General features: G+C 46.8%; 1 protein-coding gene across 1 annotated transcript in view; it reads right to left on the bottom strand.

Moving 5' to 3' along the window:
- The window catches only part of LOC311231819 (metal transporter CNNM1-like), a gene marked incomplete at its 5' end in the record, with an annotated part of 47,456 nt that extends 43,812 nt beyond the window's left edge, over window positions 1-3,644 (bottom strand). The window contains 2 exons of the mRNA XM_084318441.1: window positions 1,493-1,915; window positions 2,919-3,644. Coding sequence (XP_084174567.1) covers window positions 1,493-1,915; window positions 2,919-3,644 — 1,149 coding nt within the window. The remainder of the gene's footprint in view (window positions 1-1,492; window positions 1,916-2,918) is intronic.
- Between the last annotated feature and the right edge of the window lie 14,152 nt (window positions 3,645-17,796).

The following is a 17,796-nucleotide window of genomic DNA, read 5'->3' as shown; positions in this document are numbered from 1 at the left end:
GGGATATACATGACATACAGGTATATAGTACTGTTACATTTGTGACATATACGATATGCAAATATACAGTACTGTTACCCATAGATCCTGACTAGGGATGGGAATCGAGAATCGGAATCGATTGGGAACCGGTTCCTATAATTGTCAGATTCCTGGAATCGCATGCCTCCGTGACTATCGATTCCTCTTATCGATGCCATGTTTTTCCGACTGTTTCGCATTTAAAAACAATAACGTTAGCGCCACGCATGCAGCCATAGCAGACTATTTGATTCCTTGACTATAGGAAAACCTAAAGGGCTCGATATTGCGACCGTTTTGTGTGTGCAGTGAAAACTGAAAGTGCTTTGCATCCTAGTCATTCATTTACATGGTAAAGTAACGTTAGCCGCTCGCTAGCTAATAGCCATGCTAATTGGAGAGAGAGAGACAGAGAGAGAACACTGAGCTGGCCTTTATTTATACAGGTAGGTTATTGCTAACAAATTCTCTTTTGAACGACCTGTTGAACGAGTTGAATGCAACTACAGTTCAATAGATTAAATTAGTTCTCAAATACATTATTTTATTTAAGTGTAGTTAATTTTTATTTTTTTTACAGTTTTTGTATTTTTCTGACATGGGGGCTCAACAATAAATGATAAATGACAATCAGAAATGTCAAGTTGCATGTTGTTATTCTAACCAGCTTAGTTCTGTTGCATTTCCAATCTATTTATGTAAAGTATAAATGTAGCAGGAAGCGATAAGGGAATCGATAAAGAATCGGATCGATAAGCAGAATCGACAATGGAATCGTATCGATAAAATCGTATCAATTCCCATCCCTAATCCTGACAGAGATGATATGCATTATGAGGGGGAGGAGAGACTGTACTGTACGTACTGTACCTTCACCAGGTCGTGAGGGGGAGGGGAAACCGTACTGTACGTACTGTACCTTCACCAGGTCGTGGTAGAGATGATATACACATGAGGGGGAGGAGAGACTGTACTGTACGTACTGTACCTTCACCAGGTCGTGGTAGAGATGATATACACATGAGGGGGAGGAGAGACTGTACTGTACGTACTGTACCTTCACCAGGTCGTGGTAGAGATGATATACACATGAGGGGGAGGAGAGACCGTACTGTACGTACTGTACCTTCACAAGGTCGTGGTAGAGATGATATACACATGAGGGGGAGGGGAGACCGTACTGTACGTACTGTACCTTCACCAGGTCGTGGTAGAGATGATATACACATGAGGGGGAGGAGAGACCGTACTGTACGTACTGTACCTTCACAAGGTCGTGGTAGAGATGATATACACATGAGGGGGAGGGGAGACCGTACTGTACGTACTGTACCTTCACCAGGTCGTGGTAGAGATGATATACACATGAGGGGGAGGGGAGACCGTACTGTACGTACTGTACCTTCACCAGGTCGTGGTAGAGATGATATACACATGAGGGGGAGGAGAGACTGTACTGTACGTACTGTACCTTCACCAGGTCGTGGTAGGGGTCCGTGACGCGCAGCATCTCCAGCAGCTTCTCCCGCGTGTAGAAGTTGGAGATCTCCTGGTGCAGCGCCAGGTCCAGCAGCTTGCTGATGGGGTAGGACACGGGGAACGACAGGAACATCAGCAGGCGCGTCAGCCAGATGGTCTTGGCGGCGATGGCCAGGCCGTGGCGCGACGCCACCGAGTGCGGCAGGATCTCGCCCACGAAGAAGATGCCGGCGGCGCAGAGGACGGCGGAGACCCAGGTGGTGCCCAGGACCTGGCACATCCACACGGCCAGCGAGGCGTTGATCAGCGCGTTGCCCAGCAGCAAGGTGCACAGCACGTAGTTGCCGTGCCGACGCACCGACTCGATCTCGCGGGCGTAGCTCTGCTCCGTGTCCGTGCCGCTGTTCTGGAGCACCTGCGTGAAGGAAAACTTTATTATTATTATTTCTTTTTCTTTCTTTTTTTCTCCCATCCCAATTTCGCTGTGCCAATTCTCCCCTCCCCTGTCTTGAACGTTGCTCGCATATGCCCCCCACTGGCCGGTCGTAGGGAGGATAGAAGCCTTGCATCACGTGTCCCCTCCGGTACACGAGGAGGCAGCCTGTCACATCTTTTCACGAGACAGCGGGGACTCTCATTGGCCAGGTGTAACGTGTGGGAGGCTCACACTACCCCCGCCATTTCCTGTCTCTGCTGTGCAGGCGTCCCCCAACCGACCTGTAGGGGTCGCTGTCCACAACGTCCAGATTACCACCCATCGACTTCCACCCGCTGACTCTGCCAATTGAGCCAGTATGACGGCCGGCCCAAGCCGGAGGCAACGCCGACAGCCGGAGTCTAACCCGGTCTCTCTTGCCTTGGTGACGAGCGCAATGTCCGCTGCGCCACCCAGCCGCCCTAATGAATGAAAACTTTATTAACAGATTGCAGCAGGGGTGCGTTGCTCATGGGACGGGGGTGGTGCAACCGGCTCTGTGAGCAAAAGCACGCGCACGCACATGCACGGATGTGCACGCGCATGCACACAGGAATGCGCTGCACTCTACTGATGCGCCAACTCGCTAAGTAAGTACCCACCTGGCTACTTTGCAGAACAATAGCACAGGTCGTCAGGTGTGTTCAAATACGTCCTCAGATACATTCACACAAAACTTGTGAATGAAATGTGTTACATTCCATTCGTAGAGGCAATTAGGCATCGTCTTTAGTACGAACATTTATGCGCATGCGCGGGAGTGGCGTCATTAATAAAACACAGTGCAACCAGCTTTGAAATCAGCAACGCACCCCTGGATTGCAGAATGGGTACAGTACAGTACGGCTCAATACACACAATTGTTAAGGGGATGCAGACCAGAGAAAGACCTTCGTCTTGTTTACATCAGGGTCCCCCATTTTCAATGCATAGTGACATTTACCTGCAGCTCCACCGGGTCCAGCGCCAGCAGACTCAGGTTCAGCCCGCTGAAGAGGGCCGACAGGCCGAGCAGCAGGACCGACACCAGCACCTGGAGCCAGAGGTCCGGCGCCACCGAGCGCTCCACGACGGTCACCCAGAAGTCCCGCGTCCGATAGTGTTCCCACTTGGAGCCGTCGAAGGCGCACATGGAGTAGCGCTTGGTGGTCTCCCCGCGACGCAGCTCCTTGGCCAGCAGCTCCACCAGCACCGAGTTCTGACTCGACGCCGACTTGAAGGAGCCCAGCACCTCGATGTCCGAGGTGCGGGCGGTCTTGTCCATGCACATGTTCCGCTTCGGGTGGACCTGCCCCTCTCTCCCGGGGGACGGCTCCTCGATGAAGGCGATCCAGGGCGCGGCGTTGTTGGCGCGTTGACCCCCTCCTCCCCCCGCGCCGGTCCGGTTGAGCCTCTGCGCCGGGCTGGTGGAGTAGTACACCCGCAGCATGAAGCGGCTGCCCTCGGTGACTTTCAGCACCCCGTCCTCCACGGACAGCGCCGCCCCGGTCTCCTCCGGGCGGAAGCCGAGCAGGGCGCGGGCAGGGCGGGGGAGGAGGACGCAGAGGCACACGGAGAGGAGCAGCCGGCGGGTCGGTGAGAGGCGAGCAGCCCGGTGCAGGTGGGAGGAGGACGGAGACGCTCCGGTCGTTCGGGACCGGGCGGCCGCTGCATCTTCCGCAGCAGCCATGATGCGCTGAGGCTCCTCTCTCTCTCGGTCCCGAGTCACGTGGTTCTCCCGCTCCGGCTACGGAACCAGCAGCTCTCCCTCCGTAACAGCAGTGATGCTGATGATGATAATGATGATGACGATGATGCTTTTTTTTTCGTCCGCAAGCCTAGACTCTGAGCACGCTTAGCCCCGCGGGAGGGAGGGAGCCTACACGTATTGTAAACATACTCTTCTGATTACTACTAGTCTGTTATTATATCATAACAAAAACAAAACATCGTCATCTGCATTCTGCACGTGCTGAGCTGACCTTGACCTACTGCAGAATGGAGTGGGGAAACTCTCTCTCTTTTCTCCCTCTCTTGCCTCTACTCTCTCTCTCTTCTCCCTCTCTCGCCTCTACTCTCTCTCTCTCTCTCTCTCTCTCTCTCTCTCTCTCTCTCTCTCTCTCTCTATCTCTTCTCCCTCTCTCGCCTCTCCTCTCTCTCTCTTTCTCTTTCTCTCTCTCCCTCCCTCCCCCCTCTCTCTCTCTCTCTCTCTCTCTCTCTCTCTCTCTCTCTCTCTCTCTCTCTCTCTCTCTCTCTCTCTCTCTCTCTCTCTCTCTCTCTCTCTCTCTCTCTCTCTCTCTCTCGGTACAGAGCTAGCATTGTGCTTGTAAACATCCTGCCAAGAGAGCTCTCCAAGTCCTGCCTCCTCTGTCTGTCTGCGCTGCTGCCTCCAGTGTTATACTCATTAGACTGGGCTACATGGTAAAACACAAACACAGTCATTCGATGCTCTGGGTAAAAGTCTCAATTGTGGAGCAGAGAGAGGAGAGGAGAGGAGAGGAGAGGAGAGGAGAGGAGAGGAGAGGAGAGGAGAGGAGAGGAAGAGAGGAGGAGAGGGGGAGGAGGAGAGGAGGAGAGAGGAGGGGAGAGGAGAGGAGAGGAGAGGAGAGGAGAGGGGAGAGGAGAGAGGAGAGGAGGGGAGGGGAGGGAGGAGAGTAGGGGAGAGGAGGAGAGCAGGAAAGGAGAGGAGGAGAGCAGGAAAGGAGAGGAGGAGGAGATGAGGGGAGAGGAGAGGAGAGAGGGCTGATCTCCATCATCACCATGGTCTCACAGCAGCATATCGTCACCCTCTTAAAATAATGGCCTAAGTCATTTTTTGGAGATTATTATTTTTTTGCCTAACTCATATCTTCATGATGCTGGCCACCCTCTGGTACAATCGCCTACATCCTTAATTGAAAGGATCATGCTGTTTCTACCCTGGAAGAATATTGCCTATGTCAAGAGTGTGACTTAGGCAGTTTTATCTTTTGCCTAAGGCTACGTTTAGACGGAGAGAGTCTGAACAGAAACCGCAAAAGTCGTCTTACGGTTTCACTTTTAATTTTGCGTTTAGACTATCGTTTTGGGATGGAATTCTCCGTGCAGACGAGGCTGTAACAACTCGAGACAACTGAGCCCTGCTGTCACACGATTGGCGCATATGTCACATGACGTGCTGTGAAGACCCGCCCTACTCTGCCTCTGATTCGCAGACTGTGGGTGGGGAATGTGATTGGACCAAAGCAGAGTCACTCACAGACAGTGGGTCCAGTCACGCCGCGGGACAGATTCTTGTGTATTTAAAAGTACTGCCAATGTAGCCTTCAGGTGATCGCCATGGATAGAATCAGACATGCTTTGTTTACGCTTCTAGGCTACTGGCGCATGCCTGTGATGTAAGCAGTACGCGCAACAAGAGCCTTGACAACCCTTTCGTCATCGTTTTATGCGGTTTGACAGTTTAGATGATAGCGTAAAGGTTTATCGTTTCTAGGAATTCCACCCTGGAAGGTAGTCTCACTTTTTTGCGGTTTCACCCCGTAAAAACACTGTTTCCGTATAAACGAAAGGCACATCCGAAAAAATATTTTTGCGGATTCACCTGCTAGCGTTTCCGTCTAAACAGGGCCTAAGTCACAAGACATGCGACTTAGGCAATTTTACAACTTTTCAAGATGGCAGATGCTTCGAGAAGCAAGAAAAGCTACAGTCTGGATGAAGTAATTTCCATGATTCAGGGCTCGTCCCCTATTGGTAAGTGATAAGGTTTACTATAATATAGGCTAGGCTATACATGTGTAGTTATTTAGTCTTTTACTGTCACAAATGATAGTTTAATTAAACACAAAATAGTGAATGAATCCAAGCAGAAACGTCTCAAAGGAATGCCGTACAAGGGCAAAGGTGGCAACAAAATACCTATCTCAAACCCTGCCCTCTTTTCTTGATCCTCCAATCACAACTGTCGCTTACCTCGGACAAACAAAGTTGCTGAAGAATCCAGGCGCAATGTGTCATTGTCCTACCAACTTAAACTTCGGGATGGAACGAGTCATAAAGTGTGCCAGGCACTTTTTTCTTCTACACTTGGTCTCCATGAAAGAACCATTAGACACTGGCTGAATGAAGACACCATCGACCATGACAGACAAGCAGCAGCCCCGCCAACTAAATCTGGACCTAAGAGTGGCAAGCATGCAAAGCTGGAAACTGACGTCACAGATTTCCTTAAGGACTGGTTGAAGGACCTGCCCACTGTTGATTTGCATTACTGCAGAAGCACAGCGACCTACAAAGACAAGAAGTTCCTTCACCCAGGCACAACCATCTCCCAACTACATCGGGAATATCAACAAGCAGCTGCAACTGCTGGAGTGAGGGCCGTTGGGATACGGCATTTTACAGATGTGTTCCATGAAGGAAAGTATTCCGTATTCATTCCTCGAAAAGATCAGTGTGATGTTTGTGTTTCATTCAAGCATGGTAATATCAGTAAGGCCAAATATGATGCACATGTGATGGCAAAAGATGAAGCAAGACAAGAGAAATCACACAACAAGGATTCTGCAAACAATGAGAAGTCCGTTTGGACAATGGACTTGCAAGCCGTGCTGCTGTGTCCAAAAACCCAAGCCAGCTGCCTGTATTATAAAACAAAACTGCAGGTCCATAACTTTACCCTCTATGACTTGAAATCAAAGGAAGGGTACTGCTTCATGTGGGACGAGACTCAGGATGATCTCAGTAGCGAAGTATTCGCACACCTTCATTATCGCCATTTTGAAGGTTTGATCAAAGATCATCCAGAAATCAAGGAGATAGTAGTGTGGAGCGATGATTGTGGTTATCAGAACCGCAATGCAAATGTGGCGAATGCATTTTCTGAGCTTGCCAGGAAATATGGGGTACTAATAACACAGAAGTACCTTGTTGCTGGACACATACAAATGGAGTGTGACAGCATGCATAGTACCATTGAACGTAAAATTATTACGGATATCATCACCCCGAGAGACTACGTGATCATACTCCAGACTGCAAGAATCAGACCATCACCCTACCATGTGAAGGTGGTCAAGCATGATGAAATCCTGAAATTGAATGGATCTTACATCCTCAGCATCAGACCAGGCAAAAAAGCTGCAGATCCGACTGTACATCATTTGCGGGCTCTTCAGTTTAGCAGTGATGGCAAGGTCCATTACAAGCTATCCTTCTCGGATAACTCATGGGAAGCACTGCCACAGAGGGTCCAGGTGCCAAACGAGCTGATGACATGGATTAGAATGTTTCCACATGCTCTGCCAATCACAGAGAGGAAGTTTCAGGACCTCCAGTCCATGAAACATGTCATGCCCACCGAGTGTCATCACTTCTTCGATAATTTGCCACATAAATAGGCATCAATCAATAGCTCTGCAAAGAAGAGCTGAAGGGAGAAGTGAGGAGAGGAACATGCCTCCCAGTGTTTGATTTTCCTGCCATTTGTTTGATTTTGAGTGATTTAACTACAATAAAAACCCAGTAAAGAAGAGCTGGGGGGAGAAGTGAGGAGAGGAACGTGCCTCCTCAGTGTTTGAGTCACCTGGCATGTTTGATTTAGCCAAGAGTGATGTAGGAGCCAAAGCTATATATTTAGGTTATTGTATTATATGAATGTTTATTTTTATAACCTTACATTGAAACGGCATTAGGAATATTGATTGGATTTAGATAAAGTCATTGAATCATCTTATTTGTCATAATAGAACATTCTAGAACAGTTGTGATGTCACAGTATGATGTCATGACCGGACGTTCTAGAACATTTGCGATGTCACAGTATGATGTCATGATCGAACGTTCTGGAACATTGTGATGTCACCGTATGATGTCATAACCGAACCTACTAGAACATGTGTCTCTATATATAGTTTTGTGGGATGGGAATCTGGCCGTAGGGTGTGGTAGTGAGGGGCAGGCGGAGAGGGCTAGGAAGATGGGGAGCATTGGTGGGGTGGGTATAAGTAGGGTGGCGAGAGTAGGGGAGGGGGGATGTAAGGGGGTGATAGCTGGGGTACCGGTCGAGGTTACAGTAGAGCAGCTGGTGGAAAAGCTAAAGGAGAACGGGCGTAATGGCATAGTTAAGAGTGCAGAAAGGATGAAGAGGGGAGCAGAGAGGGCAGTGACGGAGACGGTAGTGATTACGTTTGAGGGTGGGGTTGTTCCTAGGGAGGTGTTTGTAGGGCGTAGGATGTATAGGGTTAGGGAATTTGTTCAGAATCCTCTTAGGTGCTATAGGTGCCAGGAGTTTGGCCATATAGCTACCACGTGTAGGAAGGGGCTGAGGTGCGCTAGGTGTGGCGGGGAACATGAATATGGGAAGTGTGGAGAGGGAGTGAAGCCGATGTGCTGTAGTTGTGGTGGGGAGCATAGTGTAGCGTTTAGGGGGTGTGAGGTGATGAAGAAGGAGGTCGCGGATCGGAGAGTGAGAAGGGAGGGTAAGTTGTCGTATGCTGAGGCGGTTAGCAGGGTAGGCCAGGGCAGCCAAGAAAGGGTGCAGGGGGTTGAAGGAGGGCATTTGGCAGAGAGGGTAGAGCAGGTGGAAAGAGAGAGGGGAAGGGAGGAGAAATTAGGTATTGTGGCCTTCGTGGCAGGGGTAGTTACTGGTATGGCAGAGGCTGAGGGTAAAACAACGATGGTGAAGATGATTGTTAGGATAGCGGTTCAACATCTGGGATTGGAAGGTCTGGACTGGGAGGAGGTGTGTAGCGAATTGGCTGAGGGGGCTGAGAGGGACAAAGCAGCCCAGAATAAGATCGCAGGGGGCAAGGAGGGTCCCGCGGAGGGGGGCTCAGACAGGAAGTAGCAGCATTAGCTGCACTCCAATGGACAATGTAGTTGATGACAGGGTCCAGTAGAAGAAGAAGAAGAAGGTGAAGAAGAAGGTGAAGAAGAAGAAGAAGAAGAAGAAGAAGAAGAAGAAGAAGAAGAAGAAGAAGAAGAAGAAGAAGAGCCCATAAAAAGAATTGCGGAGGGCAGTAATACGCCACGATGCGTCTACACTGCCGGAAATTCAAATAAGAAGAAGAAGAAGAACAACAGGCAGTGTGTAGCTTGAAACAGGACTGAACAGGACTCAACAGATAGACTAAACAACATAGACTGAAGCCTGCATTTCTCAACCAAGGTGCCAAGCCTACCGTTTTGCTGTGGAAAGAGCCGGCAAGTTGATTTACGGCTTTCCAGTGTGGAGGAATTGTCATGTGTCAAGTCGGCTGTGATTTTGGAGACTGAAAATACAGTTTTCTTACCTTGTAGTAGTAACGTGAATATTTAGGAAAATAGCTTTAGGACCACTTCTGTAAAGAAAGACTTCGCTGTGGAAGAGAAATAAACCATTTGGATATCTTTGTTTTACACTGGAGCGGCTGTGGACAGTATTTTTCTTTATCAAAGAACGTACTACTCACGAGTAAGCAACTTTAACCAGTAGAGTGGAACGTCAGCCCTCATAAGTGATTTGAGTTGTAACTGTTGAGTTTGCTTTATTGAATTTAAAGGGCCAACCACGGCCAAACTGCCCTCTGTCTCCTGAGTCTCTGTGTGCCCTGCTAGTGTGGCTTATCCTTCCCCATTGTCTGTCAAAGAAATGGGAATAAAAGAAGTGACACGTTTTGCCCAAGTCACTTACTCAAGAAGTAATTTGGCCTAAGTCAGGTTTAAAATGGCTCAAATCACAACGGCATGTTCGTAAATTGGCCTAAGTCATTTATTCCTTTTATGTTACATAATTGATAGACATCGTTATTTTTATGTTAATTGTCTTCTATTGTCATAACATTTTTGTGTGAAATTATTAATAAATATAATATATTCTATATATGGTTCAGTTTATTATGTTTCCTGAAAAACGAGAAATTATGACTTAGGCCACTATTTTAAGAGGGCGACGTTGATGAGCTGCACAGGGATGTTCCAGCCTGTATTTATTACCATCTTAAAGTATGAAGGCTGATCTGTGACCAGATTGAGGTCCAGACAGGCCACCGTACTGGGGTCAGACAGGTACACTGGGCAGAGTAGACTAGGAGCGGATAATAATGGACCTGTATGGTGGAGCTATGGAGCTAACAGTATAAAGACACTCACAAACAAATACAGAGGACTCACATGTATACTTGTGGAATAACACGACACAGCCGAGTGTAATAGCCGACGCTTAGCCTTGCTTCATGTTGCCAAACCGTCATTTTATCTCCGACACGGCTATCCCAAATAAGTACAATGTTGTGTTTCTTTTTCAAATGTATAGCCAAGAGTAAAGACCCGAACCCATATGTGTCAAACTCAAGGCCCGCGGGCCAAATGTGGCCCACCATGTCATTTCATGTGGCCCGCGAGAGCTTAACTGGCACCGACCCGGCCACGTGACGTTTTAAGGACGATTTGCCCGCTGGTGCCCCACTTACAATATATAGATTGAATTAAAGCCCTATTTGTTGTCTGTCGATAGTATACAGTAGCACATTTAGTATAGTATTGCAGTTTATGATAACAGGATAATATAGCATAGCATTACAGTATGGGCTAGTAGGAGTATAGTAATATAGTATATAGCAGCTTAACATAGAATAATAATATATTAAAATAACAGTAAAAATAATATTGTATATTACTGTATACCAATATAATATAGTCTAGTTACTCTAGTATAATATAGTATACTATAGTATGATTTAGTTATAGTATAATAAAATAAAAAATAATACAATTATATAGTATATAGAATAATACATGATATAATAGAACAGTGTACTATAAATATATAGATACATGTGTTTGTGTGTGTGTGTTTGTGTATAAATGAATGAACCTCAGTAAATATGCAATTTAACTGATATTTATTTATGTTAATTTAATTGTGTTTATGTTTTAATTTCTGCAAAATAAGTATGTACATTTTGTTTGGTTTGGTAAACATTGCGCTATGAACAGTCTATCAGTGTACTGTATGTGTGTAGGGGCAGGTACAATAAGAGCTTGTTCCTTTCTGCCATGGAGTTTAGTGGATCATATTAAGTCAACTATATGTACTGAAGACACTGTTGGACTGTAACAATTCCAATTCCATGTACGAATAAATACAAATTAAATTAAATGAAGATGAAAAATTGCTTGATCATTGATTGATGGAGTAATATGGGGTTCTTGACCTGATAAATCAAAAGGATTTATCTTAAAATAACGTATATTTTTACATCTATGCAAATGCATATTGTGCTGTAATTTTAGCTAACAATGACCCAGTTGGAACTGTGAAAGAATGCTTACTTGAATCAAGGATAGAAGCTGATAAGATAAATGTATTATCTGTGCACAGAATCTCACTTCAGTTTACAAGGTGTAGCTGAAAAGACACGGTTTAAATGCAGAGACAGGATACCACATACGGGGGGGGGGGGGGGGGGGCAAAAATGCAAACCTGCCATTTTTAACTGGAAACAAGCTTCCTGTGTTGCCCTGGCAACGGGCAGTTTTATCATTATATATATATATATATATTTTTTTTTTCTCCGCCTGATTTTTCATTTTTTTCTCCCCATCCCAATTTAGTCGTTATGCCAATTCCCCCCCTCCCCTACCTAGTTGTTGTGCGCATGTTCCTCCTACTGGTCGGTACAAGGGAACCCTGAAGTCCACCACATGCTTCCTCCGACACATGTGGAGACAGCCAGTGGCTCTTTTTTCACCTGGCAGCGAGGACTCATTGGTGAAGCGTAACGCGTGGGAGGTCACGCTGCCTTCACCATTTCCTGCCTTTCGCTGAGCAGGCGCCCAGACCTGACCTGTAATCTGTCCACAACGCCAGATTACCACCCACGACTTCCCTCCCCCTAACTCAGCCAAACGAGTTAGTATGACGACCGGCCCAAGCCGCAGGGCAATGCTGACTCCGGGAGTCGAGACCACAGCCTCTTGCATTGGTGACGAGCGCAATCTCTGCTACGCCACCCGACGCCCCTGTTTTATCATTATATTTGACGTAGCAGGATGTGTGGGGGACTGAAAGTATCTCCTGTGTATCTCCTTGCCTCTTTACGAAGAAATATAGAGCAGAAAAACGTAGGCAATTTCCACAGAAGTGCATTGTAGACATTTTCTGAGCAGGGTTAAAGAGCAAATACAAAAATAAAGATTTTCCTATCACAATATGTAATATTTGTAACTTGAAGTAATAGAATAGAAGTAATGAATACAGAAACAGTTATTTAACAATATGTAAAGGAGTAGTTGCATTTATTTTACATTACATTATATTTACATTTATAGCCTACTGTCTTTGGCCCTTTGAGGGCTACCATGCTGATGTGGCCCTCTGTGAAATATATATTTGACACCCCTGCCCTAACACTATCAAAACAGCAGTCAAAGTGTATATTTTATTATTTTTTATATTTTATTTTTTTATTATTTTTTAAACAGACATATAAACAAACATGACAACACACGATACACAAAGTGTATATTTTCAGCACTATGTTTCAAGTTCAAGTTCAAGTTCAAGTTCTTTAATAGTTGTCATACAGAAGTACAGAATACTTTCATACAAAATGCTTCTTACTGTTACGCTCCAGAGACTGTGCTAGACAAGATAGTATCAAATAACATAATATAGCATGTAATTTAGAAGAAGAAAAATGAGGTCACAGTGTTCGGTATAGACATATGTACAATGTTCTGAGTTACCATATAATATACAATACTATGCAGTGTACTAATGTACAGTACTATCTAGTGCAAAGCAGAAATGGGATGAGGTACAATTTTAGGTACAATTTACAGTAAGGTGTACGAGTTGTAGTGCAATCCTTCATCAATAAATATAAAGTGTGGGGAGTGGGTGCTACAGTGTGTTTGTTTAAAGTGGGTGTGTGCTATAAAGTGTGTGGAGTGGGTGCTACAGTGTGTTTGTTTAAAGTGAGTGTGTGCGTGTGGATGTGTGTGCTATGTGCGTTTGGTGGTTGTTGTTGTGTAGTGTTCATTCATTGTTCGTTTAGCAGCCTGATGGCCTGGGGATAGAAGCTTCTTCTGAGTCTTTCTGTGCTCGCCTTGAGACTCCGGTATCGCTTGCCTGACCGCAGCAGTACAAAGAGGCAGTTGTTCGGGTGACTGGAGTCTTTAATGATTCTCTTAGCCTTGCCCGTGCAACGCTTGTTGTAAATGTTCTGGAGGGTGGGGAGCCCCCCTCCAATTGTGCGTTCGGCTGAACGTGTCACTCTTTGTAGTCTGCTTCGGTCTTGTGCAGTGCTATTCCCAAACCAGGAGGTGATGTTGCCGGTCAAGATGCTCTCTATTGTACATGAGTAGAAGTTCTTAAGGATCTTCTGACTGACTTGGAACTTCCTTAGGCGCCTGAGGAAGTAGAGGCGTTGTCGTGCCTTCTTCACAACACTGTCAATGTGTGTGGTCCATGTCAAGTCCTCGGATATGTAGGCTCCGAGGTACTTAAAGCTGTTGACTCTCTCAACCGGTGCCCCGTCGATGCTGAGGGGGCTGTAGTCCTTGACCCCCGACCTCCTGAAGTCCACAATCATCTCCTTTGTTTTGCTGACGTTCAGGGAGAGGCTGTTTTCCTGGCACCATCCCGCCAGGACCTTGACCTCTTCCAGGTAGGCCCTCTCGTCGTTGGCAGAGATCAGGCCCACCACCACTGTGTCGTCAGCAAATTTGATGATTGTATTGCTACTCCGCTGAGCCACACAGTCGTGTGTGTACAGGGAGTAGAGGAGGGGACTCAGAACACAGCCCTGGGGGGCCCCTATGTTGAGGGTGATGGATGAGGAGGTGCAGTTGCCTGCTCTCACCACCTGGGGTCTGCCAGTCAGGAAGTCCAAGACCCACTGGCAGAGGTCATAGCCCAAGCCCAGGTCCCTGAGCTTGGCTATGAGTATGGAGGGGACTATGGTATTGAATGCCGAGCTGTAGTCGATGAATAGCATTCTCACATAGTTCCCCTGCCTCTTGTCCAGGTGTGATGCTGCTGTGTGCAGCACATGGGCTATGGCGTCCTCCGTGGACCTGTTGGGGCGGTATGCAAATTGCAGGGGGTCCATGTTGATGGGGAGGGAGGAGCAGATGTAGCCCTTTACTAGCTTCTCAAAGCACTTCATGGCTATGGAGGTGAGAGCTACAGGGCGGTAGTCGTTGAGGCAAGCAGGCTTGGATTTTTTGGGTACAGGGATAATAGTGGACTTCTTCAGGCAGGTGGGGATGACAGCCTGTTCTAAGGACAGGTTAAATATGTCAGTGAATACTGGGGCCAGTTGGTCGGCACAGACTTTTAGGACGCGGCCGGGGATGCCGTCCGGACCTGCTGCCTTCCTGATATTCACTTTTTTAAAGGTCCGCCTCACCTCATGCTCTGTTACCCTGAACACTGCGCCTCCATCAGCAGCCGACCCCCCCCCCCCCCATTGCCGTGGCTTGTGAGCTGGTGTTGTTATTACCAGCATCAAACCTCGCATAGAAGGTATTGAGGTCATTTGCTAAGGAGATGTCACTGTTCAGTTTGAGGGAGGCGCCTTTGTAGTCTGTCATCGTTTTGAGCCCCTGCCACATAGCTCTAGAGTCAGCTTGTTCAAACTGGAGTTCAATTTTATCCCTGTAGCGCCGTTTGGCCTCTGACACTGTCCTCCTTACGTTGTATCGCGCCACCTTGTGGTCATTCATGTTGCCTGCCACTAGGCCGTCGTTGTATGCTTTGGTGCGCTCTCTCAGAGCTTCACGGACGGATTTGTCTACCCAGGGTTTTTGATTTGGGTAAACTCTCATTGTGGTAGTGGGATTGTTTCTTTCACCCTAGTACAAACATAGTCCAGCACTGTCTTGATTGATTGATTGATTGATTGATTGATTGATTGATTGATTGAAAAGTTTATTAACAGATTGCAGAATGGGTACAGTACAGTACAGCTCAATACATACAATTGTTAAGGGGATGCAGACCAGAGAAAGACTTTCGACTTGTTTACATCAGGGTCCCCCATTTTCAATTCATCATAACATATATGACATACATGACATACAGATAGACAGTACTGCTACATCTATACATTTATGACATATCAGATTTGCAAATACAGTACTGTTTGTGATACAAAAGTGTCCAGAAAAGGAGTGTATATACATTTGGCATAGAAACTGTACATTGGAGGAGGTTGGTTGGGTGGGGTGGGGTTGGGTGGGTTGGGTGAGGGCTGTACATTGGAGGTGGGGGGGGGGGGGGGGTTGGGAAGGGGACACACACACATTTTACACTGTACATTGGAATATTGACAAAGCCTTACTTGGTCATTTACTGTACAACTAGGTTAGGACATTTGTAGGGGCCAGTTTCGAATTGCAGTCTCACGTAGGTGTTTTTTGAGAGTGTTTTTGAAGGTGGGTAGTGATTCACATTCCTTTACAGCTTTAGGCAGGGCGTTCCACATTGATGTGGCATAATTGCGAAACGTGTTTAGTCCCTTGTTTGATCCGAATCTGGGTTTTACATGATTTGTGGAGCTCCCTCTGGTGTTGTGATCGTGGTATTCACTGACCTTTGGGAAGTATTTTGACATGTACATGGGTACCTTGGTCGCGTAGTGTATCTTGTAGACCAGGCCCATTGCAAGTTGCTGTACTCTGTCGTCTACTCTAAGCCATCCTAGGTTGTCAAAGTGGGCAGGGGTGAGGTGGGTTCTAGGAGTCAGGTCAAGTAGTAGTCTGACTAGCTTGTTTTGAGATGTTTGTAATTTGTTTTTTAGTGCCTTTGAGGTGCTTTGGTACCATGAGGTGCAAGCATAGTCGTAGTACCCTTGAATGAGTGCTCCTGCTAGAGTCTTCAGGGTATTCTTGTTTACCAGAGCGGAGATCCGGTACAAGAATCGCGTTCGTTGGTTGACTTTTTTTATTACATTGGATGCCATTTTGTCACAGGAAAGATTAGCCTCTAGGATGGAACCCAGGTAGGTAATTTCATCTTTCCTTGTGATAATATTGTCACCCACTGTAACCGAGAAGCCGTCGGTCTTGCTGAGTTTGTTATTTGAACCGAAGAGAATGGACTCTGTTTTGCCCATGTGTAATGATAGTTTGTTGTCGGCGAGCCATATGCAGATTTTGCCTAGTTCCGAGCTGAGGGCTTTTTCAACCTGTAACTTGTTCTTGTCAGAGACCAGCAGGGCTGAGTCGTCCGCAAACAGGAACAAGTTGCAGTCACAAGCTGACGACATGTCATTTGCATAAATTAGGAATAGTAGCGGTCCTAGTATGCTTCCTTGTGGAACACCACAGCTCACTGTGAGGGGGGGGGATAGTGTACCGTTTACTTCCACCATCTGTTCCCTCCCCTCCAGGTAGGATTGTATCCAGCTCACTGATAAACTATCAAAACCAATTGCTTTTAGCTTGTCAATCAGAATGGTGTGATTGACAGTGTCGAAGGCCTTTTGTAGGTCCAGCATGACCATGCCGCAGTATTTGCCCGCGTCCACCTCTTGTTTGATGTGGTCGTTCAAGTAGAGAAGGCATGTGTCAGTGGAGTGGGATGTTCTGAAGCCAGATTGGAATTCGTAGATTAGATTTTTTTCCGCGAGGTACTTTTCGTGTAGACATTAATGTTATCTGTGTCGCGGAACACATTCCAGTCTGTGCCGTGAAACACAGACCGGAGCGTCTCCTCTGACGTCAAATCCCATTTCTGCACCTCTCGCGAGACTACAGGAGTACTTTTAATTCTCTGTTTGTACTTTGGTGAAAGAAAGATTGACGCGTGATCTGATTTACCAAAGCCACTATCAGAATGAGCCTTGTAGCCACCTTTAAATTGCGTGTAACAGTGATCTAGGATGTTACCGCCTCTGGTGTTGCAAGTCACATGCTGATAGAAGTCAGGTAATACCTTTCTCAGATTGGCGCTATTGAAATCACCCAGCACTAAAATGGCGGCGTTAACGTTCGCCACTTGTATTCTATTTACCTCGTTGTGTAGTCTGGAGAGCGCAACCTTGTTGCTGGCTTGCGGTGGAATATACACTCCGATCAGGACGATCGCTGTTAACTCCCTCGGGAGGAAGAAAGGACGACACTTGATGGTTATATATTCCAGTTCTGGGGAGCAGTGGTTGGATAATTCCTTCACGTTAGTTGGATCGCTCCAATTTTTGTTAAACATGAAGGCAATACCTCCTCCACGTTGTTTACCGGACTCTGCTGCTGTCCGATCCTTGCGATGGATAAAGAAGTGATCGGCTGCTTGAATTGCGTGGTCTGGAACCTCCGGTGTGAGCCACGTTTCGGTGAAGAAGAGAACGTTGCAGTCCCTAACGTCTCTTTGATATTGAATCCTTGCTCGGATGTCATCCAGTTTATTGTCAATTGATTGTACATTGGCTAGCAATATACTGGGTAGTGGTGTCCTGTGCCGCCTGGTTCTCAGCCTGTTACGGACTCCAGCTCTCTTTCCTCGTCGTCTGGGTCCTCTTTTCCTGGGATCAAGGAACAAAGGATCTGGTCCTAATCTCCGGAGAATTTCTTCAGGCCATTGTTGCGGTTCGGAAAGCTGGTCCAGTGAGTAATCCAGTTGGTAAGTTTCCCGTAATCCAATGTCTATGAGTGACTGACGGTCATATACATTAAATGCACCAACAGTTGGTACAAACAAAACTCTAAAAACTATAAATATTAACAAAAGTAAGCACAGTCTCGACGGAGCGCACAGACAGGCAGCCGTTCGTTGCGGCGCCATCTTCAATGTGTTTACCAATGGATTAAAAAATCTCCACACATTGTACCGGTAAACTGACGTTTTAGACGCGAGGACAGGAAGCCGTCATGAA

This window comes from Notolepis coatsorum (assembly GCF_963971535.1).
Source record: "Notolepis coatsorum genome assembly, chromosome: 7".
Lineage (NCBI taxonomy): Eukaryota > Metazoa > Chordata > Actinopteri > Aulopiformes > Paralepididae > Notolepis > Notolepis coatsorum.
The sequence above is the reverse complement of the archived record's forward strand: the minus strand, read 5'-3'. Positions and strand labels throughout refer to the sequence as shown.